A 26,069-nucleotide genomic window follows, 5' to 3' on the forward strand; every position below is an offset into this window, starting at 1 on the left:
AGAATTACAGCTAACATTTTAAATATCTTCTTGGTGCCATACAGTATTTGGTAACCGCATTAAGAAAGGACACACATCTCAGTTAATTCAGGTTGGGATTATTTATTAATTATTATTACTTCAGGACTAAGATTGTGCTTGGCACTACAGAAAGCAAAAATTAAGACAGCTTCTGCAGCCTGAAAGAGATAAAAATGCTGGGGAGAGAGGGAAATAAATAAGAAGGACCAAATGTTTTGTAAGGGCACAGGATCTAGGCTAGCCCCTATCTTGGTGCTTGCTTTTCCATTTTCATGGAGCTACTGTCTGCACACTTCAAAACTAAACAAACTTTCTGTTACGGTTGTATCCCAACATGGTATTTAAGCTAGACTAAGATGTACCACTAACTCTGGATGCAAAGCAAATAATACAGTAACTAATTGTACTTTGCAATTACACTACTTCTCAAAATGCTGATGTTAATAAGCAAACAAAAAAACAAAACGCCTTGCTATTTAACAGAGGGAGAAATGGAGGCAAGAGCAGTGGTAGGCAAGGGTCAAGGAAGAAGTTGTGAGGGGAACTCAGCAGTCTTTCCAAACCTAAGCCCATTTTTTATAAGAGCCTATGGTTCACTGCAAAGATAACAAAGGCCAAGTTTTGCTTTTATAAAGCAGAGAGATTTCAAGAAAGTGTCAAATGAACCTGTCAAACCTCAAATCCACTACTGGCTCAGTAGGAAATGTGACATAAAAAATAGGAGGGGATAAAAAAGACCCAATAAAGTTGTCTTCAGAAACAGGAGTTCTGAATAATGCATTGCCTGGTACCTGGGAAAGCACACGATCATTTATTTTCTGAACATGGCCAAATTAATCTATTTTCAAATGGAAAGACATCTGAGACAATCATATATTACCAAATGTGGTCTGATATTTTCCAGTAATTTCAGTAGTTAAATGTCAATAGAGGTCTCAAAGCTAGAATCAAAGGAAAAAATGACACTAGATGTGTCAAATTGCCCTGCTGCTGCTACAGACACAGACAGACAACTATGACCACTGAGAACACTGAGAAGGAAAATGTCCCCAAATGGGAGGGCAGCGTGAACAGAGAGATTTATTCTTTTTGTTTTGGGGATTTCACAACTTTACTTGCAATTGTGGTAGGTCAACCGTGGCCAGCAGGTAAGCAAGCACCCATCTGGCTACTCATTCATGCCCTTGTTCCTTTACCAGCATGATGAGGGAGAGAACAGGAAGAAAAAAGCAAGAAAATCTGTGAGTTGAAAGACAGTTTAATAAATGAAGAGGGGAAAAAAAAGCTCAAACAAAAATGGAACCAAGTGATGCAAAGGCAGTAACTCATCACCTCCCACAAGCAGACCGATGCTCAGGTATTCTCTGAGCAACCACAAACTTGGAAGACACCCCTCCTCCCCTTTCTTCCTCTACCCCCACTTTCACTGCAGTGTTTGATGCTGTATGGTGCAGGATATCCCCTTGGCCAATTCAGATCAGCTGTCCCTGCTGTGTCCCCCTGCTAACTTCTTGCCCCTCTTTACTGGGAAAAGCGGGTGCAGAGTGAGAAATAAGAGAAAGTTCCGCTATAGTCAAAATATTGATGTTGGAGCCACAAACACAGCACCATAGGGGCTGCTATGAAGAAGGTTTCTCCATGTATGCAAAATGAGAACAGGGGTAATTTAAACAGGCTGAAAACTATTTTAAAGATGGAATATTTTGGTGTAGTATAAATTATTTCCTTCCACAAATTGCTCAGTCATACTTAGATACTTAGATATTTATCTGTTGTTGGATATTTATTATTTTTAGATGTTTGTTATTGTTTGTTGTTTACTATTGTTACTTATCTGTTACCAAGTACCTATTATTAGTAGATATTTAAAATAGAGACTCAACAAGGTAAAGGCCTTGTCAAGCCTCTAAAGGGGAGAAATTATGCCTTTTAGGTTTCAGCATTCATACTTTTAGATTCTGTGCTGCCTAGGTGTGTAGTTCTGAGCTTCATATTAAGTGTTAGTAAGCTCTCTTCACAGAGTAGGTAGACAAAACAATTCCTTTTCTAGCTTGAGACAAAGGACAACCATTACAAGTTTCAGGCCCAAGAGCATAAGCAATGGTGGACTGAAGAGAGAAAACAAGAAGGATGGGACTTCATAATCTGAAGCTGTAATTGGTCAATTAACCCAAATATTCAAATGGACCAAAACTCATAAAAGTGTGAGACCTCGTGACCAGTCGTTCATTTTTTTGTGACCCTTTTGGGTTCATCTTGGGTGTTGCCCTGGCTATGCTCTTGTGCTGCCCAAGGTGTATCCATTAAAGCCTGTTAATAAATCTCTACTTTATTCTTTAACTCTGTCTAACCTCTGTTCTAGGTCAGCCTTCTCAAGGCATCATGGGAACCTGAAACTGTCACAGAAATTAGGCAGAACAAATGGTAAACTAATTTAGAAAAAATATTTTATTCATAAAATGACTCAACATTGGTGCACAGACAAAATATCTTGGAGCAAGATAATTTCATCCCTGAATACAAAAGTCAAAATAATTTTGTTCTTCCTTCAATACTGAAAACTGAAATAATAACAGAAAAATTATATCCAGAGTGGGTGCTGTGAGGCCTCAGCTCCTTGTCTTTAGATGTGTAAAACTCAGGTATCCAACATTTTGTAGGATCACTTCCTACGTTAGGCTCATTTAATGAGTAAAGGGCATGTCCTTGAAATATTATAAATTATTCCAAATAACCATAAAACCTTGATTATCCAAAACATCCTATGATGTAGGAATGCAGAAACTGTCCTCCTTCACTCTCAAGCAAAGAGGCCAATCTTAATTCAGAAACAATATACATGATGAACACAAGTTTTACAAAAAACAGATTTTATGTTTTAAAGTTGGACCTCTAACTTCACCAGAACAAAGGTAAAGAACTCACGTAAGTATCCATGACATTTTAAAATATTTGCTACCAGTTGTGAACTTTCCTAAGGATATATACATTGCTATCAAACATTGGTAAATGTAGTACAAGATACACAGGGAATTTCCTTTTGGCAGTGAAGACATCATAATAGTCATCCCAGCTGGATGTCATAGGAGTGACAGGTAAGCCACTCTTAGAATGACATCTAAGAATGCCCTGGATATGAAGAATACACCCACCCACCCCACCCCATTTTCTTTTGCATTGCCAGGGGATTTTCTTCTAAAAGTCCCACCACTGGAAGTTAGCTGTACACATTTCTGCAGAAAGTAAATCTAACAATAGTTTTCAACACAGGTATCTTCGTTCTTCACATCTTCAAAAAGGCAACCTATAAAAGGAAGCAAAAACAATACTGTGATTAATTTCAACGTGGCAGGTAAAACAAAGATGCTTCTTTGTATCAACAGAAATTATATATTATAATAATATTTTTACTTAATAACACACCAGTGCAATGAGAAAACAGAGGCTGTACTTGTTATTTTTCCACTTCTTCTCTACCTGTCTCCTAAAAATTCCCAAACTTTCTTTTTTTGCTTAAGCACTGCCTGCGTTGCAGAACTAAAACATTTTCCCCCCCGAGGATAACAAAAAATGTTTATCTCATCTAACTTCAAAGGCTATTTGATAGCATTTTGAAACTAGCTTAGATTAAATCTTTGATACATTCCCAGTTTTGTCTGAATATTAGTTTGTTGGAACAGTGCTGTTACTCTAAGTCAAATCCTGATTCCAAAGTCATGATGAAAAGTCCAAAGTCATAGAGAAAACTGTCTTACATTTTGAAATAACCAGGAACCAAAATCTTACCTGAGGGGAGAAGACAAATACTTGTATATGATCAGAAGATAGGAAATGATGTACCTCTTCTCTTTACTGCACTAAGTGAACTGTCTAACAGTTATTTAGAGGGAAGGTGATCTATCAAATACAAGAGATCTATAGGATTTCTGCTGTCCCAAATTTATTTGTTCTTGGTCACGTGCATGCAGCAGTTTCTCCTGCATGGTTTTGGTTTTGTTTAGCCTTCTTCAGGATCTGCAGTATACTAATGCAGAAAGCTAAGCTAGCTGACTGGAAATTACATGTCCAGACTCTTATCTGCCAAGGAAATGGCTTCACATATTTTTTGCTGATCACAAAGACAGAAAAACAGATGTACAGATGCCTTCACAAAGACACAAGAAGAAAGAAAAAAAAAAAAAAAGACTACCAGGTTACACAACTGTCTTCTGAAAATACAGAACCTATTTCTCCTGTCCGATGAAAAACACACAAGAAAAAATCTTCAGAGACAGACACTTTTTCAACTTTCTGTTGAAAGCTCTTGCAGAGAGCTCTCTGCAAGAGCTTTCAACAGTCACTTAAGTGAAGATTAAAATTACCATCAATTACAACTTTGAATTTTCAGAGATGACCCCAAACACCACTCAGCGCTGTGACAATAGAACTCATGAAGCATGAAGAACCAGAAGGAATTGAATGCAAGCATAAAATATTACTGAGTACTCAGAATAGAGGATAAAACAGAGTTAAAACACTCCTTTTGGATCCTGTGCCCAAAGTATGTGTAAGAGAGTTATATGTTTGCTATAAAGGATGCAAAAAAAGAGCAATTTTTAACATATATAATATGGTTCTCACAGAATCAGTCACACAAAGGATTCATGTCTAAATAATACATCTACAAGGCATAAATGGGACATGACAACAATTCTTGGTTAAGAATAAAAAAAAATTATGCAAACTCACTTCCTGAACACTCTTTTGCTACTCCAAGACTAACAGCAATAACCCAGTAGAAAACTGCAGTTACTGCATGGAAGGGTTTGTACCGACAACAAAACTGAGATCCCTCAAATCTCCCACATTTCCAAATCATTCTTTTCTTCTTCCAAACTGGAACTAAAATTCAAAACCAAGAATTTTCTTGTCTTATATTAAACAAAAGGAAGAAACTGTTTATTGTAAGGATGGTGAGGCATTGGAACAGGATACCCAGAGAAGTTGTGGATGCCCCTTCCCTGGAAGTACTCAAGGCCAGGCTGGATGGGGCTTTGAGCAACTTGGTCTAGAGGGAGGTGTCCCTGCCTGTGGTGGAAGGTTGGAACGAGATGATCTCTAAGGTCCCTTCCAGCCCATTCCAAACCATTCTATGATTCTGTGATTTAAAGAACATACATTTTCAGAAATGTCTATAGGCAAACCTTGCCAGCAATCAGCTTGCTGGCCAGATTGGAAGTTGGCCTGCTTTTCCCATGAAAATCTCATCACACTGACACATGTCCATAAAGTCTTTTTTCCAGCTCCATCAGCATTTTCCAGCAGTAAGCTGCTACATCAAAATAATTTCTGTCAGCTCAACCACGGGGTGTTGTAAAAGCCAGAGACTACTCATCATGTAGGGAAATTTATCCACTCTGCCAAAGATTCCCAGCCTCAAAGACAAAAATTGAAAGCAAAATCAATATGCTTGTCACCTTTCCCATGATTTAGTTGCTCAGAAAAGTAGAGACATATACATAATTATGAGCAAACGTAAAATCTTAGCTCTGTGGAAGAGTCTTAAGTTATACAGGCTAGGAATGAATCCCTGGTACCAGGCAAATCAAAGACAAAACTCACATTGACACTAAAAATGTGGGAGATTTGTCCTTGCATTGCAAGGAAAAAATAGAAAAATAAAGAAAAACAATAACCATCTCAATACACAGGACTCAAAATTTTAAGCAGATTTTTCTACCTGAGATTGCAGACTCCTTTGCTACACAGTTTTGAAGTGCCATTAGAGTGGATATATTTGTTTAATTTGACTGCTTGCTATATTTTATAATGCATGAAATACACTTTTCTTCTCCTTTGAGAGAGTTATTTGCAACATAATGCTTCCCTAGACTGCTAGGCTCACCTACTGCCCAATAAACTGAAAAGCAACAAAAGTAATAAATTATCACTGTCTGTGTTTATATTTACTACGAGTGCGAATGAAAAGAGCACATTAGATCATTCCTACAGCTGACATATCAGTAAAGAAATGCAAATCATGCTGTTTAAAAAACACCTGCAACCCATGAAAGTACTTCAGAACAAAATCAACTGAAATGAAACCACTTATGAAGTTTCACCTTATCCATCCAAAGTTCAATATGAAGCATATAAAAGATTCCTTTATTATACTGTTACTGCAGATGCAGTTAGATATCTAAACAGCAGTAAATTATACATTCTACATAATAAATGAATTACTTGGTTGGGAAAATGGGACTACATGGTTCTCCCCCAGTTTTCCATCTATTAGGATACATTCTTTACAAGACAGACAACTACTAGCTTCTTCCAGCTTTAGTAGCAATGCTTTCAGCAGTCTGCACATTGGTATTTCACTGCTATGAAAGCATTTTGAAAGAAAAATAATGTGTCAAACAGTTATCTCATCTACAAATGTTTATTACTAAATTCAGAATAAAAGTCAGTTCTCTAATCAGTTTTTTTTATTGACCTCAGCTCAGCACAGCCCTTCTTAAAGCGCTCAGGATAGCCAGCATTAATTCACTCTTAAGAACAATTTATGTACTCTACCATCCATACTTCTATGACAGGAGACGTTTTTTTTTTCCTTTCCTCTCAATTATTTCTGAAGATTTAATCTTACTATGTCACAGAGTATCAAGTGTATATCAGCTCTCTATCCCATTTGTTTCCACAGAACCAGAAGCTGCCAAGACCTCTGGATAATGAACAAACATAAACTCCACATTTTCAAGCATTTTAAGAGATATCAATACAGGGGAAGCCCCAGAGCACCACAGACATATGAATGATAGATATATCTTACAAAATCACTCTTTTGGTAAACAACAAAGCAGTATCAGCTCTGTTAAAATCTCTCGGAGTCAGGACAAATTAAGAAATCCAGGTAATAATGCTCAGTTTATGAAGATGTGCTCTCTTGGCTTTCTCAGGAACATCATAGAATCGTTTGGGGTGGAAGAGACCCATAAAGATTATTTAGTTCAAATTCCACTTGCCATGAGCAACCTGGTCAAGTGAAATATGTCCAAACACTGAGGAGTAAAAGGTGAAAGAAAACAGTTACAACTTCTTAAAATATTTTTTATGGAGACCTAATGAGTTTAGAAATAAAAGAAGGTGGTTCCAGATGGCTGAAGCTGGTGAAAAGAAATCTCTTCTACCAAGTGCTAACACTAGGTGAGCTGGCAGAGCGGATGACTGCTGTAAGAGAAGCAGGAGCAAGACAGAAGCAGCTAAACAACATATTTTAAAGAATGCAACCTGCAAATCAGCTAAGCAAGGAAAAAGAAGTTCAATCTTTAAATCAGCTGCAAGACCCATAACAGGAGCCAGATCCTTACTTCCACAAAACAGGAAATAATACGTCAAAAGTTGCATTCCCATGTTGTAACACAAGCTTTGGAACTGTTCTTATGTTGTTTTCTTTTAAGGAGTCCAAGTGAATGGTGCAAAAAAATCCCTATGTATGTCTCTCAAAGCTGACAATGAAGGGTTTTTAATACCTATGTCTCTCCTAAGAGCTAAAAGAAAGTATGTAGAAGATACAGAATTTCTCTTCAGTTTTAGAGAGGGAATCGTACTTCAGTTTACTCCTGTATAATTATAAAGGAAAATAGTGGGTTGAAAGTAGTTATGTCTGCTTCAGTTTCAGCAGAAGAAATTAAATCTCTAAATGCTTCCTAAAATATGACTACTGTGGTTTTTTCCACTGCACAACAAATAATAAAACACTACCCACTCAAACCTGAAGTTTAAATGTATAAAAGACATTTTACTGTTGTCTTCTTTGAACATTAGACCAATTTTTACACACTGCCACACCCAGTTCATAGTGCTACATTGTGTTTTAGAAGAACACAACTTACATGGCTATCTTAAATCATATCTACTGCAATAGACAGTCTGTACATAAGACAGATACCCATGCTCCAATCCTGCACATGTGCTAGTGTGAAATCAGGCATGATGAAATGACTGCAGAGGAAATGCTGATTACACACCAGCAAGGCTACAGCCTACAATCAACATCAAATGCTGTATTTTTTTCCACTCAAGGCTGACAGGTAATCAAGCAATGCCATGCCATCCATGTGCACAGGAAGAGAATAACCTTCCCAAAAAGACAAGGACAGCTGTGGGCAGACCTCTGCTCCTAGATCCAGCTGTGCTGGATGATACTAATCTCACAGGCTCATGGTGTCTCTCTGCTGCAAGTTACCATTCCTCTCTCAGCACAAAAGACCATTTCAGAGTTTCTCCTACTGTCTGGTGAAATTAGACTGATACACCAAACTCTGCCTTCTGGTCTGCACTAAATGGATGGGTTTATCCTAGAAACAAGAAAGGGAGGGCTTGCACAAACAATTCTCCTGGCAGATCACAGGGGAGAGACAAATCTCTGCTGGAAATGAGAGTGAAAAGATGAGGATAGTGTTTTTCTTCCACATGTACAGCTGGATTTGAAAAATAACATATACTCAAAGCTTCAGACCAGTCTAATACATCCAGATTTGTATTGCTACAAATGTTATGGCTAGTGCTAAGTGTTATGGCTTAAGCCTTAATAACTACAGCTAGTACAACTGCTTGTGTGGTTGCAATTATACTGCAGTCAAGATGCCCTGTACACAGAATACACTTCTACCTTGGAAAAAGAATCAGAGAAAGTGATATAAACATTTTTGTGTGAATGTAACTGAACCTACATAACCTTTATCCCCATATTTAATAATGCACTAATACCACTACAGGGACAATGTGCATAAACAGACAGAGAAGGCCATAACCCTGCCTGACACATTTCTCACTCCTGTAAAATAATGACAGATCAACGAGTGGGAGGATTAAAGCATCTGCACCATGTCTAGACCCCGGCTCTATAAATATTTGATTTCTGATAAACTCTGCAACAAGTTTGGTGTTGCTATAGGTGCTGAAAAGGGACAAAGCAGGCAAAGGAATAAGGTCCTTCCCAGAGGGGAAACAGTGCTCCTTCCATTCCCACACCACCACCAGAAGCAGTGACAACTTATAACTGTTACCATTACCCTGTGGATTAGCAACCACTGGCAACAGCTGGTTATAAATAGCCACATTAAATCTTAAGAGTTCACCTGCCTACCCACACCACACAGTTTATATATTTGTTCTCACCTAACAATCTAAGATCAAGTCTGCTGATGCACAAATACTCTGTTCCAGAAATACATTTGGCACCAGTGTGAATGAATGGACACAAAGCAGATGGCATTAGATGAGCAGAGACGTGAGAGAACATTAACTGCTATATTTACACTTGCTCCCACCGAATCCAGAGACCCATAAAAAAGCAGCTGTCTTTTCCAGACTTGAATGTTACCAAGCTGTTGCATATTACCCCTAGATCTCTGGGGCGGCTTTTGGGGAGAGCAAAGGCATTTTTAGAGGAAATTGTAGAGTAAAGCATCATGTTCACTACTAGAAGAATAAGAGGAGCCAGAGACAGAATCATTATGGTTGGAAAAGACCTCCAAGATGATCGAACCCATCAAGCATTGAGATGAACCTACCCTGACAATATACTATGTACTTGCCCCATAGGGCCTCCTGGTAGCCTGCAAACTCACTGGCTACACTCCAGCGCAAAGGTGTCCTCTGTAACACTGATGGTTAGTTCTTTTTCTCCTGTACTCTAGGCTCTTGTGATAATAGTTGAACCTTGGGTCACTTGTTGCCTGTTTCTTCTATGGCATGGAGGTCATGTAAGCAGATTTAGCTGCTCTAATATCCCCTCCACAGCCCATCAATGGCAGCCACTTCACACAGCCCGTCAACAATAATTGTTTCATGTTCTCTCACACAGGGAAAGTTTCCCAACATACTTTAAATGCCATGCAGTGAGAAGTCTGGTTTTGAGTATGCACCAGCACATGAAAAAGTGTTTTATCTAATTACCCTTCCTTTACATTTTTGGTCTAAGAAAACCAAGGGAACATCAGCCTGTGCTCATAGCACCATAATTTCGTATCACTAGATTGGTATGTCTTATTTTACTATAGAAACAAAATTTTTTGAGCAAAACTGTCTCTGGAGGAACACAAGTCCCTTGAAAAGGTCACTAAAACAATACTACAGATTGACAGAACAGATGCAGTTGTACAAGCCAAGTTTAAAATATTTAATGAAATAACAAAACTAATGTGTAGGGCCAGTCTAAAAGTGTTCAAGACTATCACTATCATACTCAAGTTCCAAAGAAACTAAAATACATCTGGCATACTCTCTCAGACAAACACAGCAGCACTGTGCTGCAGGACTATGTCACGAAGGCAATAATGAAGCTGACAGAAGCACAGATTGTGGAGCCATGTTATGCCAGCAAACTAAAACCCTGCAAATTAGGCTGAAGAACAAAGGGATGTGGAATGGTGGCTTTGCAGTCTGACCCACTAACCCCTACAGGGCTCAGATTTGGGTATGGAGGTGGGGATGTTCTCTGAAGGACTCTTTACCTCACTCACTCCACAGGATGTTGAAGTCATTCTTTAGCAGATATATCTGCAGGGAATTTTACATCTCAATGAGTATTGTGCTTCAAACAGCTTTAAGGTCTTACAAGAAACATAATTTTGGTCAGTGCTACGCTACCACTGCAGAAGCAGAGGAACAGAGGTGGTCAAAAGCTGGGAAGAGCCTGGCTTCAGCAGACCTATCATCTGAAGAGTGAAATTCCCCAGAACTCCTAGGAGAAGGTTAAGTGTGAAAGAAACTGTACGTCTGTGGGCTTTCCAGTCTTCAATGCAGGAAGAAACTGATTAGAATATCATTCGGATAAATCACTTTTGTCCAAGCTGAAGAAAATGTGAAATACAACCAAAACAACCAAGCAGAGAATTAGATTCCTTTCATTCATTTTCTAGTGGGATTAATTTCAACCAAAGCAAAGGTTTCCTTCTTTAAATATGATTTCTCAATCTGATAATGCACCTCCAGGATTTAAGAAATAAACCCATCTATAAATCAATATGCATTCTTTCAACCTAATCCTTCCTAAAGTATTAATTTCTTATAATAATGAAGCTAGATTTGAAATGTGACAGAGATAAATGAGAAAATGCAAGAAATTCCTCCAAAGTACCAGGCTGTGCATGTGTACTGCAAGCTACCACTTTGCTATTGTTAACAGTTGCATGATGAAACTTGACAAAGCATTAGAGAGAAAGCCACTGGCATTTGCAAAAACAGTAGAAAATAAATCCCCGCATGTTTTTAGCTGATATGAAGACAAGAAATTCTTTAACATTTTAGATCACGTGGTTCTTTGTGCGAAAAAAAGAAAGTTTTTTGGGTTTGTTTTCTTTCAGAATGAGATGGCTATTAATCTTTTTGTTTCTTTACATCTAGAAGCTCCAAAACTTCATGGCTTTATTTTGTTTTCTGCCAACCTTTCCTCATTAGCCTGTACTATTTTTATTTCCACAGCAGATGTTACTTCTTGAGGTACCTGTCATTAAGACAGGCAGAGAAATAGCAGTATTATTTACCTTTGCTAGTCTTACATACACTTTCTTGAATGTAAACCATAACAGAGGGTGTACCTGGATACTAATGTTACATTGCAATTACTGATATAAGGCAAACTGAGCTAAAAACACCATGGAATTTGGGATTTTCTTAGTCAACACCGGATGAAGTTTGGCTTTTACTGTAGTAGTCACCACACTCCAAACTTAAAACTAATCATGCAGTCAAGAGCAGCACATATGTTTCTGCATCAAGTGGTTTTAAACTGCAGCAGAAAAACATTTGTTTAAGCACATATATTTACAGGCAGTTGTGAAACACAGGTTAACCTAAAACAAACGAGGCACTGCAAGCTCCTGTGTCAATGAACTGCATGCTAGCTGTATCCTAAAGCTAGACATGTGAAGAAATTGATGCCTGACAGTCCAAATTGAAACACATGATGCAGCTTCTAAAACCTTTGTGGTAGTCTGTTATTTTGCTGTTTGTTCTTCTGTAGTAGGTTTTAAATATTCCTTGTTATAAGTTTGTAATGGTTCATTCCATGTACCTCATTTGGCTTCCCTAATGGTTCAGTCCTGAGTTGTTTACCCCGAGATTTTCCCGCCGAGTGTATGTCAATCCACGTGTCAGTCTCCTTGTACCTCCTTTGTTCCCTTCTGGAATGTTCCCTATCCTTCATCCCCTCCTGGAAGCAAGATTGGTGTGCAGGGCTTGCTCCTTCCCCTTAGTGGCTTCTATTGGACAGCCCTTACCCTGCACCCCTCCCCTAATGCCTTCCTATTGGTAAAAGGTTGTGTCCTTCCCTTATTCCCGCCCCTCCTTAAAAGCAGTTTTTTGCCCTCAGCTATCGTCACTTGTCCCTAGATCCTCTGGGGAATAAAACTCCCTTGGAATTCAAACAAGTGACCCCTCTCTATTCCTTTGCCTGGTTTCTCGTACTGTGTTCCCCAGCCCGAGCCGTCTGCTTCAGGGAGCTGCAAGCCCTGCACGCACCGGCACCCGGGACGCTCAGCAGAGATCGGGGGCGACCGCTCTCGTAGCTGCACACTGGTCTCAGGGACTGAGCTGGCCGTGGAACATCTTCCTGTGACCGCAGCGCACAGTTACAGTTCTTAGCCTTGCTGAAAGGTGTGTCGTGAGGCTGAATTGAAGGAGAGCGGGTCTGCCAACCCTTTCCAAGCCCTGTACTCCAGTGGACTATTCCACACTCACAGTCTGCAGTCGTGGCAGGACTTGCACAATTCCCGGAAAGCCATGTCGCTCTAAGCCTTTGCTCTGATTTTGCAGCTCTCATGCCGCTAGATTTCTCTGCACTCTTGGGAATCTGTTTCAACTGATCAGAATCAATAATATACTGCTGTATCTTCCCCAGAAAGGGAAAGACCTGACACACTGGTGCTGCTGTGGCATTCAGAAGCTCCTTTTTTTATAGTATTTCAGCAATGAAGATGAGGATGAAAAAAGCCCTATGACCAGTCTGCTGTCTACAAGGCACTATGACCAGTCTGCTGTCTTATAAAACAAGGGTCTACACAGAGAAATGTATAAATTTATTTTGTTGACCATGAAGCAAGTGAATTGTACCTAATTCCAGAGACAATAAATAGGGTGAGCTGTGGCCACATAACCTCACTTGAACAGTGAATCTTCTCTCTGAAAATTAAGGTGATAAAGTATGATGCATGTCAGGTGTGTTTCCCAGCACACAATGCACTTATGTCTTTGATTAGATGCTGGCTTACCCAGATTTGGGATGTTCTGGTCATTTGCATGGCTGTTGCTCTCAATTAGATGCTCTTAGGTGATACTCTCTGCAACAAGATTTATCCTATCTTACCAAAATACCCTTTTACTCTATTTTAATCCTATTATGTCTTAAAGAGAGGGAAGTGCTAACATATGTGAAAGAGAAGAACTGCTTTTAGGTCTTTACTACACAGTAACACAGCTGGATTCTAAGGTGGCAAATTTGTCCTTTCCTCTCCTTTTCCTCTCCTTTTAGATACGAAGTACTGTAGCACACTCTAAAACAGAAAGGTGACTTTCAAGTGCTGCATCATCCAAAGCAGAAAAATTAATAATATATTCTTCTATTACCAGCTTCATTTTCCAGCTCAAATGATCCCTTCACCATAAACTAACATTTTCTCTATTATTCCCTATTATTGAATCATTCCCCACAGTAACTCGTATCGTCTTTCTCCTATTTTTAACTGCTACTCCTAATCAATCTTTCTCCTTTAAACCCACACAACACACCTTTCATGAAGATTTACCTCCAACCTGCACTATGTCAGCTATACTGCAGTAGGAGATAAAGTCTTGCTTACAGTTTCTCCATGAAAAGCAAGATTACTACAAAAATAGTTGTTTGTTTCCCAGCTGCAGCAGCAGGTAAAATCTAGAAGTCAGAATCCCCTTCAGGGCCTGGCTGGAGATGCCTTTCTTGCTTATGTTTCTTGTCTTTTTTCAGTCCTCAACTTCCTTGCCCTTTACAGGAGTAAAACAGCAGGCTAAGATTATTTCAGGTCTAGAAGAACCATCGTGGAAAGATAAACTGTACAGGAAACCTAAGAAGAAAGGAGGAGAAAGCAGTATATCTTGCTACAAACTGAAGTGTAGGCAAGCATTTGCACTAAATAAAAGAGATGTAATTGGCATGCAGGCATCAACCAAAGAAATTATTTGGGTTTCCCTCACACTCTCCTTAACTCCCAGTGTAAAAGCAATACAGTTATCTCCAGGATTCACCACTGGCAAGATGCCAGAGACATTAGATTATTAATGTCGGTCAATGCAGCTTTGAATTTCAATTTAATGAAAATCAGTCTTTCTCTTTTTGTCCAAATTTAGGCTTCTGTTCAGAGTCTGTTTGAGGCAAATCATAAGACAACCTTCTCATCTCTTACACTTACATTTTCTGAAATGCCTCAGAAAACCCAATAGACAGGTAAAACTGACATGGGAAATTATAGAGCAGCGCCAGAGGTCACATGCTCTGCCTTCAAACAATCTGTTAGGAAAAGATTTACTAAAAACTACTGTGGTAAGGTGCTTTACAAAGTGGCCACAAGGAAACAAGCCAACCACTTTGATTAATTCTCCACATGCTGATGGCCTGGAGGGAATAATTGCAGTTTAATTTTGCTTTTGTCTCTAAACTGTTACATTTTTTATCTAAAAAGAAAATCTGCCAAATCCTGAAAGCCAAGAAATAGTCTACCCTCTTCATATCCTGCAATGTTTATAGTTAGTCATGTAACAGAAACCACTATACAGATCTAAACTGGGTTTCTAAGAGTCTCCCTTAGCAAATGCTACAGGAGCAGAGCACACTGTTATGTCATGTTGAAACTTCTGGGATATCTTGTCACATACTTAATGTTGCCACAGTGTCAGACATGGCCATCTCTTGTGTGCACACCCATTTCTCAACATATTAACCCCAAATGCTACCTGACATATGATTTGAAATACCAGTAAGATGTGAGGAGGGAGGAGAGGGAGCATGGCATAAAAAGGATGCATTAGAGAACAGAAATAAATGCTATCTTTTATTGAGAGATTGGTTATGTGCTCACATTTACACACAATCTTTATTTTTACATGCAATACAAACAGTCAAATCTACCATAACTCAAAAAAAAATAAAACAGTAGAGAAGATTTAAGGACAATGTGGCACTGTTATATAAAACTTTGAAACTAGATAGGTTGAATACATGTCTTCATTAGGTTATCTTTTGAAAACTTCATGGAAAAAAGGCAAGTTTGGAAAATTAGCTGCTTAAATTCTCTCTTTGCTTCCTGGCAATTAAAGCTGGAATGAGAATAAATACCTCCCTGCATGAGGTATGAGGATTAATTTGTTTGTGTATATAAATGGGTATTTAAGTATCAACTACTATTTTATTTTTAACACCTTATTGGGACTACTGCGTTCCTACCAGAGTTCAGCTTTTGGCAAGAGATTAGTCTGAGTTAAAACAGGAACAGGTGTTTGGAAGATGATATGGCTGCAATAAAAGCACAAACTAAGAAGATGAAGGGGGAAAAAATTATATAAGGCATTCATTTGTATCCTGTGAAATAGAGAGACACACAGAAGAAAACAAAACCACAATAACTAAGGGATATTTAGGGAAATGTCTTTTCCTACTATGATTCATTCCCAAGGGGACAAAGTCTGAGCAGGGCTGTCCTTTGGTCCCAGGTCATCCTGTTCCTGTACAATTTCATGATGCCTATTAAATGGCCAAGCATTCAGTAAACACTTCTTAATACTGGTTGGGTAATAAAACATTTTCAAAGCCTCTAAAGAATGTGGGATTTTAAGGCCACTCTAAGTGAGATTTGAGCTCCTAAATTATATCAGGTATTTTTACAGTGTGTATTTCTGGTCTCTAAGATCCCTATAGCCATTACTAGGTCAAATGATTTTTATTTCTAGGGATTGAGCACATTCTTTTGCCAGCTGCAATCAGAACAAAAGCTGAAACCATCAATTTTAAGGCTTAAACTCATGAAAACAGATGTTTTCTTGGTAAAAAGAACCGTTACTGACCTTGAAACTTCATAAGAAAATACAGTATTTACCATTTCTAGAATATTTTTCCCGTAGCAATAAGATAACTGAAGATGAAAGCTTTCAAGTAGTTTGTTTTTTTGAAAGCAGACTGTGCTCAAACATCAATTCTGCAAATAAAAGCTCTTTCCATCAAGATTAACTATTAATTTCATACTAAAGTAAAAGTAAATAAAGTGAAGATTTTTAAAAGCAAAGATCTGTGGGGAAGTAGGTGTTGAAAGATGTATGAGGTTTGTTACTACTGTGTTTATTGCCACATTCTAGTGAGAGTAGGACATGATGTACAAAATAAATATAATTTAACTATGGAGATACCAGGAAGACTCTCCATGGGCAGCATGAGCCCTCAGCTCTGGAAACTCTCAGTGTGATTGAACCTCAGAAGTCAAAAGTTTGACTGAGAACATCACAAGAAATTAAAATGGTTGTCTAGACTATACTGAAGTCCCTTATGTCTTTCATTTTGAAAAAGCGTGCCTGTAGAACAACTGAGAGAAGGAATGCAGTAATGCAATTTCTGCATGCTAGATGTTTATTTTCCTGGTATTATATGATTCTTGCATTTTAAGAAGGTCTAATACAATTAACTTTGACTTCAGTACATTAACATTGCATCCTTTCTAAGTATTTCTTGTCAGTAGTCACCCATGAGAGAGAAGTCTATTACATTAGCAAGAGAGTAAGAAAGATTTTTAAAACAAGTGATGACAGAGAATTCTCTTTGAAAACAAAACTGAGAAAACAATTTTGACCAGAGACAAATTCCCTTGTCCTTTTGATTCTAATGATTTCCTCAATAACATGGTTATTCAGAAATTGAACTTTGCCCTGGATCTTTGATTCTGTACACACATTGGAACATCTCTATTGTCCAAGGCAGGCAATTATTCATGTGGTGAAGTGCTTATGGGAGTCAAATCTAGACTCATAAATAGCTTATGGATTCTTGCCTCTGACAGGCACCAGGCAATTTTAAACACTTGCACTCTATCAGGACAGATTTGGAGAATTTTTGATGAATGCATCAATTAATGACAATTGAAAGTTAATTTGCCTTCCAAAATGAAGGGCTGTACAAGGAACCAGGGGGATCTTAAGACAGAGGTTGACCCATTGATGATCCATAATGTTACCTACCATAACAGGACTAAATTGAAGAAATACAAGAGTTCCATGAGGTCTCAGCTATAAACCAGAGCAATTACTGTGAGTCTGTAAAGTAAAAACTGCTCACAGAAGCTAGGATAAACATCTGATAGCATAGAATCCAGAGCAAAACCCTTTCTGAACCAGTCTCTTCATCAGATTCCTATCCCAGTATGTCAGAAGAGCAGCAACAGTGGGAAATGCAAGTTAACACTCTCAAGCAGAGGTCAGACTGACCCCACTCACTGGCATCAGGACAGCAGCTTCCACGGCAGGAACAGGACTGACCTTTTGCAACAACGACCTTTTACATACTGTAGCATGACTGGAAGATTCTGAATCTCAGAACCCTGATACATTCTTCTCAATTAACCATGACTATTCAAAACCAGGAATAAAGCCCACACATAGACATTTAATAATTCAAAGCCAAACACTCATCCCAAGCATAGCCTTTTTTCCTCATGAAATGAAGTCTCAAAGATTATACAAGGACGCCAGCAGACTTCACTATTGTATTTCACCAGAGAAGTATGCATTGCTTTGGTGGAAGGTTAAGCAATAACCAAACACTCTTGCAAACTTCCTCCCCACTGTGTTGGCACACCTGCATAGTCACTGAATAATGCCAAAGAGGCAGAAGGAAGAGACAAGGTTACATGAACAAGAGGCTGGGGGAGATGGAAAGGCTACCATAGATTAGATGGGTTGCTGCTGAATAGAAAACTACCACCCTCAATACCACAGCAATGGGAGCTAATGTACAGATGATTAAAATAGTCAAAAATAAAGGTACAGGCAATATCATGTGAATGAACACTGAATGGACATGGAAACATCTACAAATCTACTCTGGAAGCAGTGTGTTCCACAGGCAGCTTTTCACCATATTCACCTTTATACAGACAAGTCAAATAAGGAAGCAGAATACAGAAGGCAGCTTTCCATATCATATCAATCATATCATATCATCATATCATATCATACATATTCTGTTATTTCCTGAAGTTATTTTCATGTCTGATTTATCATGGAAAATATAGGTAAATGATTGCATATGTCTTCTCTGAAATCGAGGTGACCCTGCTGGGAAACCCGAGACCTCTGCTCTCCCCAAAGATCTCTGTTACTTCTTCTAAATTGCGAGGAAGAGTTCACATCCTTAAAGATGTGAAATGTAACAAAAATTAAGCAAACAGGAAAACCTCAGGCATTTACACACATTTAAACACAGCGACCAAACCAATGTCCCAAGAAAACCTTCAGAGAACTGGATTTAAACAGTGGAGTGCAGGTGCATCTACTGAACAGTGCACCCTCTCCTCTTCCATCACTCTTATTTACACATTTCATTTCTAATAAGAACGTATCAGCTCTGAAAATGAGTGATGTGTATGCATCTACTACCACAGCATATGCTTGCACTGTGACAGAACCAAAGGATTAACAAAACAGAAATTCTTGTGAGCATTACCTATCTCTCTTCATAACCATTTTATGGAGCTCATAAACAAACTGTTTCCCCCCATACTCACTTTCTGCAGCTTCTCTTTTCTGTCCACCTTTGCCACGCTTTGATTTAAATTTGAAATAATCTCCTTGGATCATGCACCATGTTTTTAATTTTTCAGCCAAGTGCTATGCACAGCTTTTATCTGTAATAGTAACAGATTGCCCAAAGACACACACAATGAGTCATGGAAAAAGTAAGGATTTCCTGGCTCTTAATCCAATGCTCAGACAAGGCCTCTCATGTTTCCAATTTTCTGGAGCCGGCAGGTGGGGAGAAGACAAAAGAAAATAAGATGGGAGGGACACTTTTTTAGGTAAGCAAAATAGTCAACCAGAAAAAAAATCTGCACAAGCTCTTCCTCTTCTCAGTTTCAGATAACTGATGTAAGAGTAATCACAGAATCTGCTGAAGAGCTTATATCTGGTTTTAAAAAAATGCAATGGATAGAACAGAGGAAATATATCAATCAGCGGGGTAAAAGACACAAAAAAATCTTAAAGCAGAAAGAAAAGAACAAGTTTGCTCAATAAGCCTGGAAATAGAAGAGAAAGGAACTTACTTGCTTTCAGGGCAGAGGGATTTGGAAGCTTGCTCCCAAATTTGAATGTAGGTAGCAGCATTAGCATATGCCCACCATAGAACTGTGAAATAATCTGGAGGTTGTGAACATGGAATTAGGTGACATAAACCACTTCTCACCTGAACACACTTCAGAAACACTGGTCTATTTAACTTAGGAAGCTGATTCCCCCCAAGACCAACTATAATTAGCAAGAGGTGAGGAAGATTCAAGAGACAAATACAGAGTTGATGTATCAGCATCCCCAAAATAACTAATATCCATCCTAATAATGCCACCTTCTCCAAAACACTATGCAACTACTTACAAGACCCATTATGTCACAAAAGAACAGGAAAATAATATTTCATCCCCATAAAAGTAGGCCACCCATCACATTCTGAAAAGGGATCCAAGCAGAAAAATAAAGAGATTACGATACAAGTTGTACTCATTTATCACTGCAAAACACAGCTCACACATGGGCTTTGACAGCACCCTGAATAACTGGTTGAAATGAGACCCATTTCAAATATGAAACAGATGTTAAAGCACTGGTGTCAAACAAAGACATTAACTGCACACGTGTATGGGATACATAGGGACTGCTTGTCTCATTGGGCTGGGATAATGCAATCATTCAGAAACTACTGTCAAACCAATATTCACTCCTGACCTAACCAACACTGAAGAGACCTAGTGCAACATCTAACAGGTGCAGTCAACTCTACACCTCAGAAATTGAATGGCTTCTTTAGGTCCTTACTCAGCCCAGTTAAACAGCTGACTGCAACAACAGCCATCACCACGGACAGCAAACTGCTGTCAGCAGAGGGTGAGAACCGAGTGAGGCAGGAGGCAGCTCCTTCCAGATTCTCAGAGACACACAAGCAGTGAGTAACACAGCATTAGCCTGCACGGTGCCCGAGGCCCTGCTGACAAGACACTGAAAGGCTGAGGTACTCAATGCCCTTTTTCCCTCAGTCTTTACTGATAATCAGCCTGCAAGAATCCCAGGTCCCTGAGACCAGTAGAAAAAGTCTGTAAGAAGAAGACTTACCCTTCACGAAGGTGGACCAGGTAACAGAACATAGTGGACATACAGCTGCATCAGGAAAAGTGTTGCTAGCAAGTTGAGGGAGGTCATCCTTCACCCCAAATCAGCACTGGTAAGGTCACATCTGGACTGGTGGGTCCAGGTGTGGGCTCCCCAGTACAAGAAAGATATGGACTCAATGAAGTGAGGAAAAGGCTATAAACAGGCTAAGGAGGGACCATGAGGATGACTAAGATATTGAAGTGTCTTTCATATGAGGAGAGGTTGAGAGCTGGGACTGTTCAGCCTGGACAAGAGAAGGTCCAGGGGATCATATCAATGTGTAAAAATACCTGATGGGAGGGAGTGAAGATGAGAGAGCCAGACTCTTGCCAGTAGAGCCTGCTTAAGGACAAGAGGCAATAAGCACAAATTGAAGAGCGTGAAATTCCTTCTAAACACTTTTTGACTGCAAGAGGCTGCCCAGGGAGGTTGTGGAGTCTTCATCCTTGCAGGTATGTAAAACCCAGCTGGGAATGGTCCCAGGTAATCTGCTCTAGTTGATTGTGCTTTAGCAGGGGGTTGGACTACATGATATCAAGATGTCATGTCCAAGCTCAATGACTCTGTGACTCTGTAAATGTATTTCTGTTGTATGCATTTTTTAAGTGAACCAGTAATTAACAAAGATTAGTAGTCATTAAGGCATCCTAGAACACAAATGGTTCACATGTTTTGTAAAACTTACAAACTAGACTTTATCTACTCTGCTCTTTCTGGGGGGTTTAGACAGTGCAAATTTCCCATTCCCTCTTAATTTTGCTGCCTAAGTTTCTTTTTATAAATTAATCTCCTTCATTCACTTGAAAGGTACTTTAGTCAAATATGAACAGAAAATACTTCTGAATGAAACCAGTTTTAGTTGACTTCTCTTCTTCCCTCCTCCTTTGCAACCTCTTTTATTTATATTACAATATGGTATGAATCTGTTCTTCAGCTCATGACTCTATGTAGTCCATATTATTCTCTTCAAGCTTCTTTTCCTCCCCCCTCTTTTTCTTTGTCTGTTTCCCAACCACTGAATACTTTCCAGTTTCAGATGAAAATAACAATTAGGTTTTATTATTATGAGACATTTTCTTGTACTGATAAAAATCTTATTATGCAAAACAAAGCTAGAACAATTTCTTTAACAATCATATTTTCATGTTAATTTTTAACTTCTTTTTAGAAAACATTAATGACCTTCAAGAAGAATCAATTTTCCAGATTCTTTCTTCCAGTTCTTTTTCTTATTTTTTAATCCAATTTTACCATCAAGGATGAATATATATGAACAAAGTATACACTGGAGTCATATCTCCCTAGAGGCACCATTTTGGATTATTGAAGTATAATTATTACAGCATATTGGTCTGCTCTAATACTTCCAAAATACTGTTTAAAACATCTTCATATGGGCAAGGCCACTGAAAAAATATACTGTTGAACCGTAATTGCCTGCATTATATAAAAAAAAAACATTTAGCATTTCCCAAAGTTCAGTGAATGAAAAATAGCCTAAATTAGTAGAAATGTAGAAAGATGATTATCAAGAACATACCAGAGATGTTCCAAAGCTGAGGATTACAGCGTGACCTTAAGGTTTGAAAGAAATAACCTGAAGTCTTCAAAATTCTACCAACTTTATAAGATAAACACTAAGAACTACCAAAGATCAAAACCAGGCACTTAACATTTCTGCATGAAAACCTTTAATAAAACTGTACTGAGTTAGTGGAAAAAATAAAAATGAAAAATTGTTTGTCTCAAACTTCTAAAACAATCATTCTTCTAGACTTCTCATACTAAACCCCTTTTTGCTTGACACACAACATGAACAGGTATTTTTTATTCACTTTGAACATCTGCCACATCATTTCACTCACTCTGTATGCTGAATTTAAGTATTTTATACAAAATTCTATTGTACTGCATATACAACTAAAAACAACTCTCAAAAGGGATTTTGATCCCCAAAACCCTAAATTTCCTTACTAAGCCAAATTAAATGAGCATAGTTGCTTACATGTGCAGGGGTTACTTTTATAATGTGACTGATCTTCCCTACCTTTACTTATTTAAAGTAATCAACTGTCCCTTAGCTTGCTTTTTAAAATAGGGTTTTTAATTTTTAAATCTCAGGGAACTTTCCAAAAATCTAATTTTTTTCACATTACACATTTTTTTATGCACAGTCATAGATACATGTCCACTGTGCATTACACAAGGTCCAACTAAAGGAAAAAAATACTTTGCACTTTTCCCTATCTTCTATCTCTGGCTGATCTTCCCTTTTCAACTATAAAACACAAATAAAGCCTGTTTAAAAGACAGAAAGACTGAAAAACAGAAGGAAAGAAAAGCACAGACCTTGAACACCAGGAGTAAAATTAAATTACTTAGCTGCTAGAAGCATGAAGCATTAATGAACTAGAAATAGAGAATTTTTCCCTTATGAGGAACATTTATTCAGTGTTAATTAAATTCTTTTATTCAAAATCTATACTTACCCAAGTGTAAAAATATTATATCAATAACTGCAGAGTGCAAGCAAGTACTACATTATAAGCATCTTTTCCCCATCTAGTGGAGTGAGGCCTTTAAATCATTTATACTGATTGAAGTCTTCAAATAAAGGACAAAAAAAAAACCCAACAGAGAACCCTCTGCATGAACCAGCAGCCACAGCTATTAATTCGCTTGTCTAACAAACAGCTATTGCAGATTAGCTGCAAGCATTTGCTTGCAAAGTTCACATGCAATAGTGTTAATGAGGAACTTTCAGAGTCTGCAGTAATTATTTCTCTACAATATATCCAGCTGGCTGGTTTATTCATTTGCAGGCCAGTTCTGCACCACTGAAGCCAAAGAGAGTTTTGATACTAACTTCAAAAGGTTCAGGTCCCTGCCTACAATGTTGATCTATCACCACAAATGCTTCAGGTGCATTTCTGTAATATCACACAAACTTATTAAAGCAAAGCTGCCACCACTAAAGGACCACCACTATAATTTTGAAGCTTATAAGATGAGAAAAAGGCTCCTAAGTCTTCAGTTGGATACGCCAAATGATTGCCTAACCTTAAAAAACACTCAGTATTTGTTCATTTGAATGAGAATTCTAGGTAATCCAAAGTTCTGGCAATTTTTATTGGAATGGTGAAAACTGGACTGACAAGTCACTTCTGTATAAACAGAGTGTCATGGAAGAGTAAGATGATTTTTTTTGAGATAATATAATAATTTACATGAAATTCTTTTTCTGTGACATGCATCTTCTTCAAGATGATTACCTTGTTGTAAAAAATATTATGGGGTTGTTTTGAGAATCATATTGGAATAATATTGAATATTTGTCATATTTATTCAGGCATTCAGATGCTTTGTAAATTATGTGAATGTAGCCTGGGAAAGGAGTATAATCCAACAGTGACACTGCACTTTAGTAAGTATTAGTACTTTAACTAGTATCAGTATTGCTGTAAAAGAGTCCCTCTTGACTTCTTCATTGTTTTGTATTAGGAATACATGCTCTGCCTTTGCAGGAAAGGCTTACATAAAATTATTAGCTAGGAAGTGTCACCAGGGTTTTCTCCAGCCTCTGAGCTACATTTAAAAAATACGTAAACATTGTCTCACTTCTGACAGCTCGATTTAACTAAATTACAGGAGCACAATCATTTCCAGGCGGAATCAGAGCTCTGCTTCATCTAAATCTAGTGTTGTAGATGCAACCTTGTTGAAAGCTAGAGTCCTCAGAAGATGATCTAATTACCTGGCAAATGGGAGAATGGTCTCTCCCCAAACTCCTCACACAGGAGTGGCCTAAAAAACGCAGAATAAGACTTGGGAGGTCTTTCTAAACCATTCTTAGCATTGAGCCATATAGCTCAGACACGTAAAAGCTTACAGAACAGAATACAGTAAGTTTTACAGACATTATTTAGCCACATTATACATCCTACCTTAAAATAGGAAAAGCAGTCACTTAATGGAATATATCCTCAGGACAATCATGCAAAATAGACACTTCTGATTAATTTGACTAGTCATTAGCTACTGCTCCACAAAAATACAGCTGAAAATGCATTTCTTTTCTGTGCAAGCAGAGAAGGTAAACTGCAATATGAAGGTTTCTGTGTGTTCAGCAGACCTTTTTTTTTTTTTTTTTTTTGTAAAGTTTAAGAAGTACAGTTGATTCTACTTGCTACAAAGTACAAAGAAGGATTTAAAGCCCTGTTGCTCCCCACCCATACCTGAAAAGAGGAAAATACAATTAGGTATTACAACATTAAAAGTTAGTATCTAAACAGGGAAAAGGTGCAAGAATTACACAACTATCTGCTCATAAATGGCATGGAAACAAAGCAAATTTCTATCTAATAAAAATGAGAAAGTAACATGGAAACTCATCATTGCGTAAAAATCAAAGTGGTTAACAAATTGGAAAACAAGACAGTCCTAGAATTTCACTTCTGTAAATCTAGCAAATGATGAATAAAATAGATTTTGTATGAAAACATTAAATAAAAAGTCAGCAGCAAGCTCTCTGGTGAGTTAAGAAAGAAATATGTTAGCTAGTCACCCCCCATTACACAATAATAGCCTTTTTTTAATTTGGTGGGACATATGAAAACAGAAAATATGTCAATGACTGGAGCATCAACAGCAAGAAAACCTTTTATTTAAAGCTGAATTATGCAGGTATATAGTTATTGATAAGAAGCAGAACAAGGGTCAGCAGTACCAGTCACAGGAAGTGAGAATATCTGAGCAGTAAAATGTTCAGTCATTTTCAGGATAATATTTAGAAATGCCATGCATTCTGGAAGAAGTTTGAAGTGGACTGAGTAGCCAAAATATTCAGTACAATTAAAATAACGTCTTCGCTTATACAAATTTTCAGACAAGATTATTTTCCATGCCAAGGTGCTTAATTTTTTTTTCCTTCTATTTTCCATATAAAACTCAAGCTCACTAAAAGCAACAGAAGAAATATAGCTCCCTGATCTGGTTTCATTTATCTACAATGCCATAGCTCACACAAATAATGGAGACTGGGAACTGATGTTTTAAAATAGTCTCTTTCTCTATATACCCTGCTTTCATAGTTTACATTAGCTATATAGGAATTTTTTTTTAAAATTTTTTTTTTTTAGGCAGAATCACTTCCTATTTTACTTGTCAAGCTTCTGGGAGACAGATGAAGAAACTTTAACCAAAATGCCTGGCAAAATCCAAACAGCAATCACATTCTGCCCACCCAACAATCCCTGTGATCTCACTCTGCTACGGCACCTTCAGATTTCTGCAAGTTTTTCTACAAATTGCTAAATGGTTGCCATCTTTCACCTCAAGGCATCACAGCTTTCTATTGGATGCTACACAGTCTCCTTATTTCAGTAGGTTGTGTTAATGCTTATATACCCTTTTGCCCTTCTCTTTCTTCCCACGGGAATATTCCAAATCTTATTGTAGGAGCTCTATAAAATGCATTGGCTGATATACCTCCACACACTCCCAGGTGTAAACTAGCTTCCTTTATATCAAAAGCAGTGGAGCTATTACAAAGAAATATTCACACAACTGATCTTTTCTACAGATCAAAGCAGCAAACAACTTAGAGAAGGAAATAATCTTGTCCTTTTTTT

At 38.0% G+C, this 26,069-nt stretch overlaps 1 protein-coding gene across 1 annotated transcript in view; it reads right to left on the reverse strand.

Annotated features, from left to right (window-relative positions):
• Positions 1-3,167: 3,167 nt before the first annotated feature.
• Positions 3,168-26,069, reverse strand: part of UBE3D (ubiquitin protein ligase E3D) — an 80,147-nt gene continuing 57,245 nt past the window's right edge. Inside the window, exon 10 of the mRNA XM_068183967.1 lies at positions 3,168-3,325. Within this exon, the coding sequence (XP_068040068.1) occupies positions 3,305-3,325 (21 nt within the window). The 3' untranslated portion in view covers positions 3,168-3,304. The remainder of the gene's footprint in view (positions 3,326-26,069) is intronic.

The sequence above is a fragment of the Anomalospiza imberbis genome, chromosome 3, assembly GCF_031753505.1.
Source record: "Anomalospiza imberbis isolate Cuckoo-Finch-1a 21T00152 chromosome 3, ASM3175350v1, whole genome shotgun sequence".
Lineage (NCBI taxonomy): Eukaryota > Metazoa > Chordata > Aves > Passeriformes > Viduidae > Anomalospiza > Anomalospiza imberbis.